Source organism: Meriones unguiculatus, chromosome 10 (assembly GCF_030254825.1).
Source record: "Meriones unguiculatus strain TT.TT164.6M chromosome 10, Bangor_MerUng_6.1, whole genome shotgun sequence".
Taxonomy (NCBI): Eukaryota; Metazoa; Chordata; class Mammalia; order Rodentia; family Muridae; genus Meriones; species Meriones unguiculatus.
The window spans coordinates 89,457,387-89,469,870 of NC_083358.1; the positions used below are offsets into that span (position 1 = coordinate 89,457,387).

General features: G+C 43.2%; 1 protein-coding gene across 3 annotated transcripts in view; it reads left to right on the forward strand.

Moving 5' to 3' along the window:
• Cdc14a (cell division cycle 14A) overlaps positions 1 to 12,484 on the forward strand; it is a 152,094-nt gene that overhangs the window by 72,844 nt on the left and 66,766 nt on the right. For all 3 annotated transcript variants that reach the window (XM_021642714.2, XM_060392843.1, XM_021642715.2), the window contains exons 6-7: positions 692 to 758; positions 4,605 to 4,667. In XM_021642714.2, coding sequence (XP_021498389.1) covers positions 692 to 758; positions 4,605 to 4,667 — 130 coding nt within the window. The remainder of the gene's footprint in view (positions 1 to 691; positions 759 to 4,604; positions 4,668 to 12,484) is intronic.

The following is a 12,484-nucleotide window of genomic DNA, read 5'->3' on the forward strand; positions in this document are numbered from 1 at the left end:
CTGGTCGTTTGTGCTTCACCTGATGAAACAAGTCTAATTGATGGTCACTAAGAGCAGTCATAGCCACGTGCCATGGCGCACACCTGTGATCCCAGCCCAGACATCCGCCTGCCTCTGTTCTTAACCTTGGAGGGATAGCTTTGAGGTTGAGGCCAGCCTGATCCACAAAATGAGTCCAGGATAGCCAAGGCTACACAGAGAAACCCTGTCTCAAAAAAAGGAGTCTTGAATCAGGAGTCCTGAGACACATGCCCTTGATGCCGGTTCTCGGGAGCCAAAAACAGGAGGATTGCTACAAGTTTGAGGCCAGTGTGGTGTACACAGTAATTTCCGGTCAGCCTCGATTACGTAACAAGATGGTGTCACCCTCCCGCAACTCCGAAGATAGTCGTTGTCATAATATTTAAGTGCTCCTGCTGTGCCAGGCATTAGATGGAGAGGATCCTAGGTAATTTTTATGCCATCTAATGAGCAGTCCCGTGGATGATAGCTCCTGTCACTCTTTTCATTTCACATATGAGGAAACCAAGATTCAGAGAGGGAAATGGCTCACTCAAGCTTGTACCCAGGGCCTGCAGGGCGGAAATCTGAATGAAGGTCGTGGGGTCCAGGCGGCGTGCCTAACTGTCTTGCTGTTTTATTATTTGAAAATCTAGATGCATGTTTCTAATGCCCTTTATTGTGTTTGTAGGGATGCATCCTTTGGAAATTGCACTTACAACCTCACCATCCTTGACTGTTTACAAGGAATCAGAAAGGTAAAGAATGGTATCACTCTCTTGTCATAGCTGGGAAGGGAATGGTTGTCAACACCTTTGCCTGTGGTCGGGAGGCTCTAGAGTCAGTACACAGAGGGCTTTTCACTTCCTGGATAACTTATTTGTAAAGTACAGTTGGCCCTAAATTTCTGTGTGTGTGTGTTTTAATTAAAACTTTTATTTTATTTTATTTTTTTTACTTTTTGAAAATTTCATACGTGTATATAATATACTTTTGTCATTTTTTTTACAGTTCATTAACCTTTCTGCCCCCCACCCCCGATACCCCTTTGCCTCTTTATTCAGAAATTCAGCCAACCTCAGACTGAAAATATTTGGAAGTGGAGAGCCCACTTCTGTAGTGACCAGGGCGGGAAAGTGGAGGGCAGTGGGGCAGGGCTGGAGAAGACCACCCTTCCTGCCTTACGCCACTTGTGCTCAGGGACACATTTATTTCCTCTGTCTGCTGCTGTGATGGCTCCATCACCCATTTGTCTTCATTTTCAGGCTAGCTCTTAGTGTGGGAGGGGCAGGAAGTTATCTAAGCCGCAGTTGTCAGTGGCTGGCTCTGCCCCAGACTTGAACTGAATCATAGAAATCTGGAGGGTGGAACCCAGCGTTCTGCCTTTGAACAATACCTACGGGTGACGCGTGCGCTACAAAGTCAGTTAATTAAGCGAAGTTATTTAATTATTTCTGTATCTGATGGAAAAGTTAAGCAACGTTTAGCGTAGGTTTAATTTAACCTGAGAAGCTCTGCAGGGTGGACTGGGAATCCTGTAGAGGGCCCAGAGGACCCAGCGATGTGGTGAAAATAGAGCAGGCGCTTGTCAGACAGACATGTGTGCATGACGTGACCTGTCCAGCTGTGAAGAGTAGCACTATTCTAGCTCAAATCTCTGTTTTCTGATGTAGCATAAAAATGGGCTTTGCTCTGTTTCTGAGAAAATCAGTGTAAATATTCTCTGTTCAATATGCCTCTTTATGACTTTATGAATTCATTCTTAAATGGTTTTATTTTATTTAAAATGATTTGTGTGTGTGTGTGTGAGTGATTTTCCTGCACACATGTATTTGCACCGTGTGCATGCAGTGCCTGCGGAGGACGGAAGAGGTCATTGCAACCCTTGGAACTAGAGCTACAGAGGGCTGTGGGCTGTACTGTGCATGCTGGAAACCCAACTTGGGTCCTCTGCAAGAGCAACAAATGCTCTTGACTGTGGAGCCTCTTAAATTATTTTAAACTCTCAAATTTTAAAGTAGCTAAAAACAAACAAACAAACAACCAAAACGCTGAGGGAATATTCACTCCCATTCTTGCAAGCAGTATAACCCAAATGCTTGTCCATAAACAGTGATCCGGAGCTTTATGGGCAGGTCAGCCAACACACAAGCCATTAGTAAAGCATTTAGGGAACATGCTCGAGGGAAGAAAGCACTTATTGTCCTGGTTATTATTATCGTGCCTCCCCTTCCATCTGATAGAGGCTGTTTCTTTTGTAATGCCTACAAAATTCACACAGTTCCCTCTGGACCATCCCTGCTCCCTATTATGGTATCTGGCATCTCGATATAGAAATTTATGACATCCTTCCTGCCCTACAGGAAAGGTGTGACTGTATCCATGAATAAAGGCTTTTAATAAAGGCTTTCCTAAGCATAGGGTGTCCTCAAGTACAAGTGAGACTTTAAAGGGCTCTGGTAGGGTTTTCAGTGTGTCTGTAGCTGAGACACGCGGGCTGGTGTAGACTCCCTTGCTTAAGGTGACACATGCTAGGCTTTTTTTTTTTTTTTTCCTTTTTAAGGTAGGGTATTTTTCAGACTTTGATATATTGCCATTGTCATAATACTTTGACCATGTGCTGTCTGAACATGCAGGGACAACATATATTTTAAAGGTAAAGGCCAAACAGTAGATTGTTGAGTTTTCTCTGAAGTTAATAGTATGTGTGGATGAACTGATTAGCTGTTTGTTTTTATTTTTTTGAGTTAGGGTCCGTCTTATGTTGCCCTGACTGTCCTGGAACTTGTTATGTACACCAGGCTGGCCTTGAACTCACAGAGGTCTACCTGCCTCTTGCCTCTTGAGTGCTGTGCTACCTTGCTCAGCCTAATTAGCTTTTTAAAAGTTGAAATAATTTACAGAATATGTCCCATTTATTTTGTAGGAATTTAGTTGGTCATTATTGCCAGAATTTAGTGTGTATGAGAATCATCTTGGGAAAGCATGTTAAAAATTGCCTTTTGGGGCTGAAGGGATAGCTCAGAGGTTAAGAACACTGTCTGTTCTTCCAAAGGTCCCGAGTTCAATTCCCAGCAACCACATGGTGGCTCATAGCCCTCTATAGTGAGATTTGGTGTTCTCTTCTGGTGCTCAGGCACACATGCAGGCAGAATCCTGTATAAATAATACATAAATCTTTAAAACATGCCTTTTAAGGGAGGATATTTTTCAGATTTTGATGTATTGCCATCACTGTAACACATTGTCTATACCTTGTATGACCACGCAGAGGCATGTTTAAACACATAGTTTAAAGATAAAGTGGGAAAAAGTGAATCGTTCTTTGGAATTCATGATATTTCTGTCCTGAGTCTGGAGACGCAGCTTGGTAGCTCAGCTGGCAGCATGCTTGCCTAGCGTGCGTGATGCCCTGGTTCGATCCCCAGCACCACATGTATTGGTTATGGTGATGCATGCCTGTGGTCCCAGCCTTCAGGAGGAGGAGGAAATGGAAAAGCAGGAGGAGGAGAAGAAGGAGGAGGAGAAAAAGGAGGAGGAAGAGGAGGAGGAGGAGGAGGAGGAGGAGGAGGAGGAGGCAGCATAATCAGTATTTTAAAGTTGTCCTCCGCCATTTCAAGCCAGTCTAGGCTATATGAGATTGTGTCAAAATAATCAGAAATTTGAAGAAGCTGATCTTGTGCCCTCGTCCCAGAGAATCTGGTTTCATAGCTGTGCGATGGGACCCAGGAGTGCATTTTATATGCAGGCTTGGTGCTTCTGGTGCCGAAGGTCCACTTTCCACATCTTGAAGCACGCGCTCATCTCTGTGTACTGCAGCTTGGCTAGTTGGCATCTTTGTCTATTTTTAATGGCTTGATCATGTGACTTTTAAATGTACCCACGGTTTTATATTTGATTGTTATCTCTGTAACTTCTTGGTTTATTAAAAAAAAAAGACTCTGTTTTCCTGAAAATATTAGGTGTGAACAAGCTAAGTAATTTTGAAGAGTTTTGTCACTGCTTAAAAAATTATGAAATATTTCCATTGTTAAAAATTCTTTCTTCTGAAGTGTAAGAGCAGGTAGTATATGGTTATTTTATTCCTAACTATAATTAGAAGACAAATACAAAACAAAACAGTTTTAGAAACTTAAGATCATTAAATGAAAATGCCCTTTTTGGTAAATATTTCATTATGTTAAAAAGAAGGCAAAAATTTCTAAGAAGAACTGATTTTGCTCCTCCATGAGCCGTTAACCACTGTAGCGTGTTCTGTTCTGAGTCTAGTTCCCAATAGATTTTGGCAGTGACCTTCCTAGTATGTTTTATTTTATATACATTCTTAGTTTTGCATACAGACTGATATAACTTGGGAAAAGAAGCACCTTTTGAGGTGCGTATTTTCGCAGTACCCACAGTACTTAGTTTCAGACTTGTCAGTGTTATAAGGGATTCAAAGAGATGTAGTAAAAAGCTAAAGTCTGAAGCTTTTGCGCTGAGGTGTGTAAGACTGTTTTGTGATTAGCCATTCCAGAAGCGACGAGTAGATTTTCACAAGGGTCGTGTGCAAAAACAAACAAACAAACAAACAAACAAAAAAACTAATTCACCTCTACCCTTAGGGACTACAGCATGGATTTTTTGACTTTGAGACATTTGATGTGGAAGAATATGAACATTATGAGGTTTGTACACTTAATTATTTTTTTGTGGAATATAATTTCATGTTGGTTAAACTTTTTAAAAATCTAGCACTCAGCATTACCTGTTAAGTGAAAGCTATTTATCATTTTTTTAAAAATAGTGGTTTGGTTATTATGGAGTCATCAAATTTTTTTTTAGGAAAGAACCCTATCTATCTATCCATCTATCTATCTATCTATCTATCTATCATCTATCTATCTATCTATCCATCCATCCATCCATCTATCTATCATCTATCTATCTATCTATCTATCTTCCACTGCCCACCCATCTACCTACCTATATATTCATTCTCTTATCAGACTTTAAAATTAGTTTCTTTGTACTTTTTGATAGGTGATTTTGAAGTGTAGTTTGGTAGTGGAATTCTAAATTACTTTTACATTAGAAACGAGGTCTAATTTATGGCAAGTCAGGCTTTATAATACCTTTGGTGACATGCATTTGACCACACGCTCAGTTCTAACACTTGCTGATCTTTTCCACATGGCGGGTGTGAACTCTGCCTGCCCGGTGACACAGTGTTTGGAGATGCCTGTCTACTCTGGGTCCTGCTATACGGCAGTGCTGAGGAACGCGTTGGAGTGGGCTGAGGAGGGGTCCAGATGCAGTTAGCATCTTCGGAGAGCTGAGGAGCCTGTGTAATGTGAGGAGGACAGACATTGCTTCAGTGTAGCTAATCGGTTGGCTTTCTCCAGGAGAATCACCGACTCACGCAGCCTTTCCAGGTTGGGCTGGTGTCCAGAGCATGTCTGTTTGAATATCTTGCTTGCGTGTAAAAGGGCTCTGTCTTTGAAGAGAAACTGTTCACCTTTCATACAGACTTGGTCTTCTGATCTGTTCATCTGTGCTAATGGAGAGGCACCCTCCATTCACCCAGGTTCAAGACCGGAATTCCCCCTCACAGTCTGAGCACTGCGTTCCCACAGCTGGTGCCTGAGGATACATTGTCTCATTTCCTTCTCTGCTGTCACTTCCTTTACCTTGGGCCAGAAGTCTTCTCCCTGGACTGTTACCCTTGCTTTTCTTTTCATTTTGTTAAAAATTTATTATTTATTATACTACATTATTTATTTATTCACTTTGTATCCCAGCTGTAGCCCCCTCCCTCATCTCTCCCCAGCCCCACCCTCCCTCTCACTTCTCCCCCTATGCTCTTCCCCTAGTCCATTGGTAGGGGAGGTCCTCCTCCCTTCCTATCTGACTGTAGCCTATCAGGTCTCATCAGGACTGCCTGGATTCTCTTCGTCTGTGGGCTGGCTAGGTTGCCCCACCAGGGAGAAGTATTCAAGGAGCCAATCACTGAGTCCATGTCAGAGACATCACCTGCTCCCCTTACTGGGAACCCCCCCGCTTGGAGACTGAGCTGCCTATGGGCTACATCTGAGCTGGGGGTCTTAGGTTCTCTCCATGCATGGTCCTTGGTTGGTCTCTTCAGGCCCCTCTGGGCCCAGATGTTTTGGCTCTGTTGGTCTCCTTGTGGAGCTCCTGTCCCCTCCAGGTCTTTCTATCTCCCCCTCCTTCCATAAGATTCCCTGCACTCTGCCCAAAGTTGGGCTATGAGTCTCAGCATCCGCTTCAATACCCTGCTGGGTAGATTTTTTTCACAGGTCCCCTGTGGTAGGTTCCTTTCCTGTTTCCTGTCTTCTCCCACTTCCGATGTCTATACTGTTTGCCCTTCTGAATGAGGATTGAGCATCTACTCTACAGTTGCTTTTCGACCTGAGAGCTGGCCCCTCCCTCAGGCTTCTTCCACAAGCCTGGCTGTGCGATTTTAAAACAGCATTCCCATCTTGTTCTGTTCTTGACCCCAAGCTGAGATGAGTGTGACCCCTTGTCCAACTCTCAGCTCTACGGAGCTCTGGCTGCCTCCAGAGCCTCACTGCCTGATTCTTCGCTGTACCTACTCCTGTTCCAGCCCCTACAAGCTGCCTGCCTACGGCTTCTTCAAAGTCTGCCCTGGCTGAGCTGCTTTATGCAGCTCTCCATCTTAACTCCTTCCCTTCATTTCACGTGTGTGCAGGGTCTGTGGAGACCTGATGTTCCCTTGGGAATCCTTTGTTCCCTCAGTTTCACTTTTTACAATTTGTGCCTTTTTTTGTTTTGTTTTGTTTTTGCATCAAGGTTATTACATACAGCTTTAATTTTCTTATGAGGCAGTAAATTTCCCAATGGATAGGACATGGCTTAGTGGAAAAACATATTCTGTGTTCTTGTATAGAAATCCTTAAGTTCAGAAATAGTAATTTTAGTGTAATTTGTTAAAAATTTACAGGCTATTGTTTAACCTCTCTCTTTTTTTTCTCTCTCTCTCTTGTGTGTTTGTGTGTGGCATTTTTAGTAGCAGCAGAAGAGCCTTTTCATTTTAGAAAGAAATGAGGGAAGAAAGGAAGAAATAAAGAAACTAGAAATAAAGGGCAGTGCATTTATAATGGACAAGACTGGTTTAAACATATATGTCACTTGCATAGTCATTTTAAAGACTGACTTGACCTATACTTCTTGCCTTGCATCTCTTCCTATTATTTTATTTTCAAAGAGACACAGGAGAGTGCTTATCGTTTAATGCGTCTTTGTGAAAATAAAGCAACTCCTGAGCAGATCTGCGTCTCTCTCACACATAAAGGAGCCTAGCTCTGCTGTGAGTTGAGGTGTTTTGCTCTGAAGCTAATGGCGCATGTATTTCGCAAGCCCCTCACTTGCATAGGTGTCTTTTAAGGTCGTGTGTGTGTGTGTAATTTTGTCTTCTTATAATGAACCTTCAAATAAAATAAGTCACAGGTCCCCAAAGAGCCCAAGCCCTGGATCTCTGCCCTGAGTGTATGAGCATGGAGGACGTGCCATTAAATGCTAAAGACATTTCACTTAAAAGTGTGATTAGCTGTGGGGGATAGAGAAAGAAAAGGAGGCACAGAAACAACCACACAGAGAACACACACACACACACACACACACACACAACCAGGGGCCATTCCCTGTGCCCCCCACATGCTGATGCTGAGGCTGCTGTTGACAAACCTCACAGAGGCAGCACTGTGCGATTCTCACATGTCAGACAATACAACAAATGCAACCTGGTGACAGTGTGGTTCCCATGCCTTTATCTGAGTTAGTACGAACAGAGGCAGGAGCAAAACAATGGATTTTGGTGACTGTCTAGAAAGTTTTTTTTTTTTTTTCCCAATGTCTTCCTTCTTTGTACATGGAATGTATATAACCCATTACATAGCTTATCAAACAGAAGGTCACAGAGCAAGGCGTGGTTGGCAGGTGGTAGGCATTTCATAAAGGTTTGCTTGTTGAATGGTTGAATAAAGGGCCACTTTTGTGACGGTCTGTGGCCCAGGCACACTCCTAGTCATAATGCCTCCTGCTGTTTGCACTGCTGCAGGGGGCCTGGTCATTTGGTGAGCTGTGAAAGAGCCAGCATTTCATACAACAAAGCCAGTATTCCAGGGAAGGACTTGCAGATTTCAAAGTAAAATTGTATTCTTGACAGCAATTGTGAGACTCACTGGTGATGATTGGGGTTATTCAGGAGGAGTCTTTTCACAGGAACTTTCCCCTTCTTATTGAAAATATATTTTTTTTAAACCCTCACATAAAATACCCTGAATACGGCTTCCCTTTCTTCTACTCTTCCAGGCTCCTCCCCTTCTCCCTCCCATTTGGATCCACCCCCTTTCTGTCTCTTATTAGAAAGCAAACAGGTTTCTAAGGGATAAGAATAGAATAATATAAAATGAAATAAAATATAATAAGATAAAAGAAAAACATATATCAGAATAGGAAAAAACCAAGCATTCTGGAGGAAAAGAGCCCAAGAAAAGGCACAAGAAACAGACATAGATGCAGAGACCCACTGGGTTGCACAATGAGGAATCCTGTAAAATCACTGAATTGGAAGCCATAACATGTACTTAAAGAACCTGTAGGGTAAAAACAGAGAAGAAAAAAGTATGTATAAGTAAACTAGAAAAGATAAAATAAAATAGAAAATAAGATAAAATGAAAGAGAGAGGAGAGAGGAGATGGAGACAGACAGACAGCTAGATAGAGAGAACAAGGAATCTCCCAAGATTCTGTTGACCATCTACTTCCTGGCATGAAGCCTACATTTAGGAGTAGTTTGTTCCCCTGGTGAGACTCATTTGCAAGTGGTTGTCAACTGGAGATTGTTCTGGGTCTGGGATGAGGGTTGTCCACTTCTTCTTCAGCAATATGACCCAATCTGGGGCAGACCCATGCAGGCCCTGTGCACGCTGCCTCAGTCTCTGTGAGCTCCTATGTGCATCGATCAGTCCTGTGGTTTTAGCAGATCTTGTTTTCTTGTCCCTCTGGCTCTTTGCATCCTCTCTGGCTCTCATACTCTTTCCACTGGAGTGTTTCAAGGTCTTTCACTTTCTTCATGTTTCCTTGCTGTGGGTGTCTGTACTTGTCCCTATATGCGACAGGAGGACATTTTACTGATCTTTAACAGTAGAATGTCATTGGGAGTCCTTTCTTTCCTTTCTTTCTTTCTTTCTTTCTTTCTTTCTTTCTTTCTTTCTTTCTTTCTTTCTTTCTTTCCTTCCTTCCTTCCTTCCTTCTTTCCTTCCTTTCTTTCTATCTATCTTTCTTTATTTTTCTTTTTCTTTCTTTCAGAACAGCATTATTTGGTTTTCTCCTAGGTCCCTAGGCCATCTGGTCTCAAGTTCATAGTCACCCAAGGAGTGTTAGGTTTGGGTTCCATCTTGTAGAGTAAGCCTTAGGTCAAACCAGATATTGGTTGGTTCCTCCCAAAAGATTTGTGCTGCCATTGCACTAGCATATCTTGTAGGCTGTCACACCATTGTAGATCAAAGGATTTGTGGTTAGGTTGGTGTTTACATTTCTCCTTGGTAGCATTCAGAGTATCTTCCTGTACCAAAGGGGCTAGTGCACAGGGTGGGAGCTCTAGGGAGGCCCCAGCCCTACTTCTCCATGTTCAGTGAGTTGTGTAGGTGTTGTCAGCAATGGGGCCTTGCTGTCGGTGTGTGGAGAGCAACCTACAGGCTTGGCAACAGTGTGGGTTGTGTGGGGGTTCTCCATGGGACCCCTTTGGCCAACCACTCAATCAGATACAACCCAATCCTAGTTTGAAAGCTTTATTTGTTGACAGGAGATGTCCAGCTGGTGCTGTATCCCCCCCCCCCCATTATTTGGTGATTTTACTTTAGATTGCTTTTGCATGTGTATATATGTAGGAAGCTTTTACTGTATTAGGTGTCCATAATGCCCCTCAAAGCTGTATGTCTTCGTATTCCCCCCTCACCTTCCTCTTACCTTCCCCTCTCTATTTGATCCCATGCTCCCGTCCCCATCCCCTGTTTGCGCATAACTATCTATTCTATTTCCTTTTCCTACGGTGATATATCTGCCACCTAGTCCCTTCTTCTATTTCTAACCTCCATGGTTCTATAGATTATAGCTTGATTGTCATTGACTTGAGATCTAATATCCATATATAAGCAAATACATACTATGCCTATCTTTCTGTATCTGGGTTAGCTCACTCAGGATTATTTTTCTGGTTCCATCCATTTGCCTGTGAATTTTATGATTTCATTTTTAAATGGCCGAGTAATGCTCTATTGTGAAAATGTACCGCATTTTTCTTTATCTCTGTTGAGTGGCATCTAGGTTGTTTTCAATTTCTGGCTATTATGAAGAGAGCAGCAACAAACATGGTTGAGCAAGTGTTTTTGTGACGGGATGAAGCATACTTTGGGTATATGCTCGAGAGTGGTATAGCCGGATCTTGAAGTAGGTCAATTCCCAGCTTCCTGTGGAACCACCATACTGATTTCCACAGTGGGTTTACAAATTTGCACTCCCACCAGCAGTGGATGAGTGTTCCCCTTACTCTACATCCTTGCCAGAATGAGCTGCTGCTTCTTTTATTGATCTTACCCACAGACACTTCTTTACTAAACTACATTAGATACGTAATATGGCCTGGGAAGGCTAGGGACTTGGAAAGCGGAGGCAGGAGGATGCCACAAATTCAAGGCTAGCCTGGGTTACTGAGACCCTGTCTCAAATAAAACGACCCAAACAAACAAATAAAAAAACAAACTTAAGCCAGTGAGACCTTGTGTGGTATTAAAGCTTTCCTCCTCCTTTTTTGTGTTTGTGTGTGTGGGGTGTCTATATGTCTATGCATGGTTTTGTATGTGTGGGGGCACACATGTGTTTGCACGTGTGGGGTGGATGTACATACGTGCACAGAGGCATGCGGGGGCCTAAGGTTAATAAGTCATCGGTCATTCTTCTACCTTATTCATTAGGGAAGAGGTTGTGTCTCAGTCAAATTCAGGCCTCACCAATATGTTCCATGAATCGGCCTTTGGAGGCTGGCACTGCGGGCAGACCACCAGACCCACCAGACATTTATGGAGGTCTCTGGTCCTCACACGTGTGTGGCAGGTGCTGTAGCTGCTGAGTCAGCTCCTCAGCCCTTTAAGGGAGGCTTCCGTGATCAGAATGCTACCTGTCAGTACAGAGGATGGGTGAACGGAGCGGGAGTACTTGCTTCTAACGATGAAGCCATGTCAAGTCCTCAAAGGTTCCGTCTGCTGGCACCTGCCACTCAAGAATGGCCAGCACGCCATACTTAGCCATATGAATATTTCAAGTATTCCAGTAGCCACATTTAGAAATGCTAAAAAGAAATGATGAAAGCATTTTAAATAATATATTTTAATTAACTCAGTATATCTGATATATTTCAAAATACAGTTCATACAGAGATTATTGATGAAGTATTTTATACTTTTGAAAGCATTATGCCTTCAAAGCCCAGTGTGGAGTTCATACTATGGCCTACCTGAATTTTGTCTATTCTCACTTTAAGAGATAGTAGCTAGAGTAGATCTTCCACAGAAATGACAGGCTTGGCCATGTTTTGTCGTGGGCCTTTACTGTGACATGAAGCCAAAGGGAACGTAGGCAGGGTTTATTCCTTGCTTTAGCTGATCTGACTGTTCATTGACAGTCCTTTCACAATTGTCCAGTTTAGGAGGTTTGGAGAAAGATGCCTCAGGAATTTGGCTGTTTTCATGTGACCTGCAGGTGGCTCGTTCCTTTCAGGACTGAGAAATCGCACGGGATGCATTGTGTTGCAACAATGTCTTCCAAAATACTGTTTCTCCAGCTCTCACAGCATCCTGTCTATCCGGTTGCTCAGACTCACATGGCTCAAACAGGCGGAATTCTGCCTGCAATACCAGTAATACCCAGAAACAACTAACCAACCAACCAGACAAACAACTAGAATCACAAGACAGTGATCCAGAAACTCCCTGAAGGAACCTGTGTCAAAACGTCTTTACAGCAGGGCTTGTAAGGAAGTCACACAGAACCCGAGAACCAAGACAGCAGCGACTCCTTCGAAATCTAGCCGTGGATCATTTCAGGAAAATGACATAGGCCTTTTGTCCAAGGGAGAAATGGTGACGATGAGAGAAAACCCTAGTGTCCGGGTTTACACCGCGAGGCTGTGTACCTGCGTGGACATGGACAGAGTGCCCTCTAGTGGTGAAGTCGCCACACGACACGCTTCCGCTTTGAGGACATTGGCCTAAGTGTATAGTGTCAGCAGTCAGCTTCTCCCTTGGTATTTTGGGAGAAGATTGTTCTTACCAAACCAGACCTAAACACCACTGGCTCTTAATGCTGTGTTTGATTTCTGACCACCAGGAAGGATTTGAAGCTAGATCCTCGATCCGTTAGCACCCTCTGCTTTCCAGGAAGCATTCTGTTTTTGATGAATGAGCAG